General features: G+C 31.9%; 1 protein-coding gene across 1 annotated transcript; it reads left to right on the top strand.

Annotated features, from left to right (window-relative positions):
• The first annotated feature begins 906 nt into the window (after positions 1-906).
• Positions 907-4,923, top strand: LOC132040303 (F-box protein At2g02240-like). The gene is made up of 3 exons (XM_059430941.1): positions 907-1,167; positions 4,053-4,171; positions 4,264-4,923. Exons 1-3 carry the CDS (start codon positions 907-909, stop codon positions 4,661-4,663), a joined length of 780 nt encoding a protein of 259 aa, XP_059286924.1. The 3' UTR covers positions 4,664-4,923.

Genomic DNA, 4,923 nt, shown 5'->3' with positions numbered 1-4,923 from the left:
AAGTTCAAATAATTTGTGTATACATGTACTTACACGAGTGAAAATCTTTTTTTTTTAATTGTATATCTTAAAATCATATTAGTACATTGTCTATAAAGGATTAAACAAAATCAGTCTACCTGTTACATTTTCTATGTTATCTTTTCTTTTTTCCCTCTTCTTCATTACTTTTTTTTTCCATTCACGTTGTAGCACATACCGATTTAAATGATGAGTTTCATAGCGATCTTAATGTCTCTCAATATTCTTTCAGTCAAAAGACTAAATATTAAACAAAATCAGGCTACCTCTTAGGTTTGCATTACCCATTTTCTATGTTATTTTTTCCCCCTCTTCTTCATTACTTTTTTTTTTTTGGTTCCGGTTCAAGTTAACATATATATTGATTTAAAATAGGAGTTTCATGGCGATCTTAATGCTTCTCAATATTCTTTCAATCAAAAGATTATATATAAATTATCTAAAAAATCATGAAAAAAATAGTACAATCATGAAAATATGTTTCATCAATAAAAATTATTTCTTCATAAAAATTATAACATTAATATCTATTCATATTTTGTACTTTGTTATGACCGCGCGTAGCACGATAAATACACTAGTTTATTTGAAATTGAGACATAATTTTTATTGCTGCTCTGTTTACATGTTGACCGTTCATTAATATGACGAATTTGCATCTACCAATTAAGAGTCTTTTATTGCACTAACTAAGAGTAACTAGGATCCAAGATTTTAATGTTATTTCCATAATTATTACTACTACTGTTATAGATTGCAAATATTTGGAAACGTAATAATTCTTGATTCAGTTTTACTTAACTACTAAGACAAAATTATTATATACATGCAATATATACATTGTCCAAATTCAACAACTTTAACCTATTGTTTTTTTTCTTTTCAATGGACTATTTTGGATTGCTGCCGGAAGGTTGCATATCGGAAATTCTCTCCTTCACTTCACCAGAGGATACTGCTAGGTTATCTGTTAGTTCACGAGGATTCAAGTTTGCTGCTGAATCCGACGTTGTTTGGGAGAAATTTTTGCCTTCTGATTATCAACATATTATCTCTAAGTCAAACTCTTTATTGGTTTTTCCTTCCAAGAAAGAGCTTTACTTTAGTCTATGCGATTCCCCTATTCTCACTGATGGAGGCAAAATGGTACGATATCTTCTTATTTCTTGGAATCGGTTTTGAATTGTAAATTTATTTAATTAAAGGTTAGTTGTGTTTAATTAGATGTATCACAAGGGCCACGATTTTCGTTCGATATTCCCTCCAGTTCTTTTTAATGGTTTCTTGGTTAGGTAAAACTCTATTTATTTGAAAAAAGGTAAAAAGAAAGACCTTGATTTTGTGAAACACCACTTATTTTGAATTAAAATTAAAAAGTAAAAACACCACTTATTATGAAAAGGAGGGAGTAATAACTGAGTCCGAAGCCTAAAGGGTACAAAAAATCCACGGTATAAACTAAAAGGGGGGCTGCCTTCCACTATATACCAAAAGGGGTATAACGTGGAGGGGCCAACGTTATATCCCAAAAAAAAAATTTCAATTGTCAGACCAAAATCAAAATCAAAATAAAATAATAATTAATAGTATAACGTGGACTGATCCACGTTATACAAATAATTTTGTATAACGTGGATCAGTCCACGTTTTAATATATATGTTGTAAAACGTGGACTGATCCACGTTATACAACACATATATATTGTAAATTATCACTGCCAACAATTTGGATCGTATGCCAGGTGTAGTTTTACAGATTCTTAAACATGCAGGTGTTAGCTATTCGGAAGACCATGAGCCTCATGACAGAAATATCTTTAAATGCCATATGCAAATAAATGTTCCTATATTACGAGTCATCGTCTTGAATACTGCATTTGTGAAGTATCATTGAAGGTTGGAACTGGGGTTCTCTAGGGGTGTGCAGAGAATAAGTGATTGTTTTTTAACATTAAAAGTATACATTTTTTAACATTAAAAGTATAAATTTGGAGCCTTCATGTGTATGCGGAGCCTTCATTGTTGCATATGATTTGTGCATCATGCTACATATTGTGATAATTTACAATATATATTGTATACCGTCGATTGATCCACGTTTTACAACATATATATTGTAAAATGTGGACTGATCCACGTTATACAAAATTATTTGTATAACGTGGATCAGTCCACGTTATACTATTAATTTTTTTTTTTTTTTTTTGGTTGAGGTCTGACAATTGGAAAAAAAATTTGGGGTATAACGTTGGCCCCTCCACGTTATACCCCTTTTGGTATATAGTGGAAGGCAACCCCCCTTTTGGTTTATATCGTGTATTTTTTTGCCCTTTAGTCTCCGGACTCGTAATAACTAAGGGATCAAAAGTTTATCAACTTTTCCTTTGAAGTTTTTATTTTTAGGGCATGTTTGGAAAGCCACCTTGTAATTGAAATTGGATGTAATTAGACAGTTTTAACATGTTACTTGGTCAACATGTAATTGAGGAGGGTAATTACATTCTTCAATTTTCAAGAGGGTTGAAAATTGCTGGTAATACGTGATGCAATTACAAGGATATTTTTAAATTTCTTCCCTTTTTTGTTTTAATTATAATTTCTGTTCTTCTTATTTATTTTGAATTTCTATTCTTTTTTCTTTTTTTCTTTTCTTTTCTTTTTATTTTACTCTAATTTTTTCATTTTCAAATATACTACTCTTTCCTTTTATATTGTTTATCTTTCATTTTTTTCCGATTAATATATCAACACGATAGTCCTATTGGTCGATTTTATTAATATCTTTCATTACTTTACTTATTTCCCAGCCTTTACTTCACGTGCTTTCATGTTATTTCTCAAAGTTTGTTTCTTTCATTTCACTTACCATTTGTTTCTTTCATTTCGCTTACCCTATTTTATTATTTTAATATTTTGAAACTATACCTCCTAAATTGTAGAAAGAATGAGTCATTTACAAATTTGACTTATAATGAGTGATGTCATTAAGTTGGATTTCCTTGGTGAATGAGATTATAACAAACTTGACTTAGAGTCCGTTTGGATTAGCTGAAAAAGAGTGACTTTTAAGCATAAGTGCTTAAAGTACTTTTTAAGTGCTAAAAGTTATTTTATATATAAGCAATTACGTGTTTGGATAAAAGTGCTTAAAGGGTTTTTAGAAGTAAGGGTAGTATTGGAATTAACAGAAAACATAAAGGATAAAAGAGTAAAGTTGTTGGTCAAACTAGAATGTTTTAAGCCAAAAAAAAAAAAAAAAGAGTTGGGATTGAGCAACTTATTGGTTTTGGCTTATTTTAAGCACTTTTTAACTTAATTTAAGCCGTTTTCTATTTTACCAAACACCCAAATAAGTTAAAAATGGCTTATAAGCTGGTTTGACCAACTTATAAGCCAGGCTCTTATACTAAGAGCCTGTTTGGATTGGCTTATAAGTTGCTAAAAAACGGCTTATAAATTCGTTTTAACCTTTTTGAGTGTTTGGTAATTGGCTTATAAGCCATTTTGTCGTTAAAATAAGCCAAAAAATAATTGGGCCACGCTATTTGGTTTATCTAAAACAGGTTATAAGTGAAAACAACATATAAAAAAAAAAAGTTGGGCTACCCCAACTAATTTTTTGTTTTTTTAAGCCCATCCAAACTGGCTCTAAGTGATGTCAAAATTGACAGATTATTTTTTATCAAACATAAAAAAGGGCAGCCTGGTGCAGCCGGTGCACTAACCTTCCGCTATGCGCGGGATCCGGGGAAGGGCTGGACCACAAGACGCAGCCTTACCTACCCATTCATAAGGGATGTTGAGTGGTCTAGGTTCAAGTTTCCTTTTCATGCAGTTGTAGAATAAGTACATGACCAATTTTTGAATTCTTTTGTTTGTTTTTAATTATAATGATATGAAACGAGCTTAAATAAAGTAGTAGGGATTCATATTACTGGCCCTAAATTGTTCAGGGTTGAGGTGTAGTTGTTGTTGTTATTTGTTTTTAAATCCTGATATTTTGTGTATCTGTGATTTGATTTGTCAAATAGAGTTTTTCACTGGATAAGAAAACCGGGAAGAAATGCTTTATGGTGGCAGCAAGAGAACTTGCTATTTCATGGGGTGAAGAACCAAATTATTGGGAATGGTTATCTCACCCGAATTCCAGGTTTAATAATTTCTCGTGTTCCTCTCTATGTATAAATCTAGAAAGAAATTACTTTATTAATCATAAATATTGAGCAAACGTTACTTTTGTAGATTTTCAGAAGTGGCTCAACTCTGGTATGTCTGTTGGCTTGAAATCCGAGGCAAGATTGGGACTAAGATACTGTCGAAAGGGACCAAATATGTTGCTTATCTAGTGTTCAAATTGGAAGTTGAATTTATGGGCCTTGACACTGTCGATGCAGTTGTTAGATTTGTTGATTCTCAGAGTGACACTGAAGTTGATGAACGAACTAGCGTTGTGAGTCTTTCAGGACTAGGACCTAGTGAGAAGCTACCCTTGAGTAGAGGCGATGGATGGAAGGAAATAGAAATGGGAAACTTTTTTAATGATAAAGGAGAGGATGGAGAAGTTGAAGTGCGATTGATGGATATTAGGGGTCACGTAAAAAGTGGCCTCATCATCCAAGGAATAGAGTTTCGACCAGAATGAAGAAGAGAAGAATCCTCTTAGTATGCCTTGCCTAGTTTTGGTCTCATTTGGATTGTTTCAAATACTTCTATATATGTGAAATTTGATGCACACAAAACCTCATTTGATTTTTATGATTATATAAGTGAAATTTGGCACATGTTTGTAGCATCATTTTCTGCATTCTGTTTCAATCAACTCTATTTTTTCCTCCCTCATTGTAAGGAAAACCATATAGTTATGCCTTGATTTACATTTTTCCCTTTAATTAATAGTTCTCC

The sequence above is a fragment of the Lycium ferocissimum genome, chromosome 12 (assembly GCF_029784015.1).
Source record: "Lycium ferocissimum isolate CSIRO_LF1 chromosome 12, AGI_CSIRO_Lferr_CH_V1, whole genome shotgun sequence".
In the NCBI taxonomy this organism is placed as follows: Eukaryota; Viridiplantae; Streptophyta; class Magnoliopsida; order Solanales; family Solanaceae; genus Lycium; species Lycium ferocissimum.
The sequence above is the reverse complement of the archived record's forward strand: the minus strand, read 5'-3'. Positions and strand labels throughout refer to the sequence as shown.

What these genes read in the sequence shown, in the direction of transcription:
- LOC132040303 (XM_059430941.1), top strand. Translation starts at nt 907, where the DNA reads ATGGACTATTTTGGATTGCTGCCGGAAGGTTGCATATCGGAAATTCTC. An exon ending in TCACTGATGGAGGCAAAATG is followed by an intron (nt 1,168 to 4,052) that starts GTACGATATCTT and finishes TTTGTCAAATAG; the next exon opens with AGTTTTTCACTGGATAAGAA. An exon ending in TTATCTCACCCGAATTCCAG is followed by an intron (nt 4,172 to 4,263) that starts GTTTAATAATTT and finishes TTACTTTTGTAG; the next exon opens with ATTTTCAGAAGTGGCTCAAC.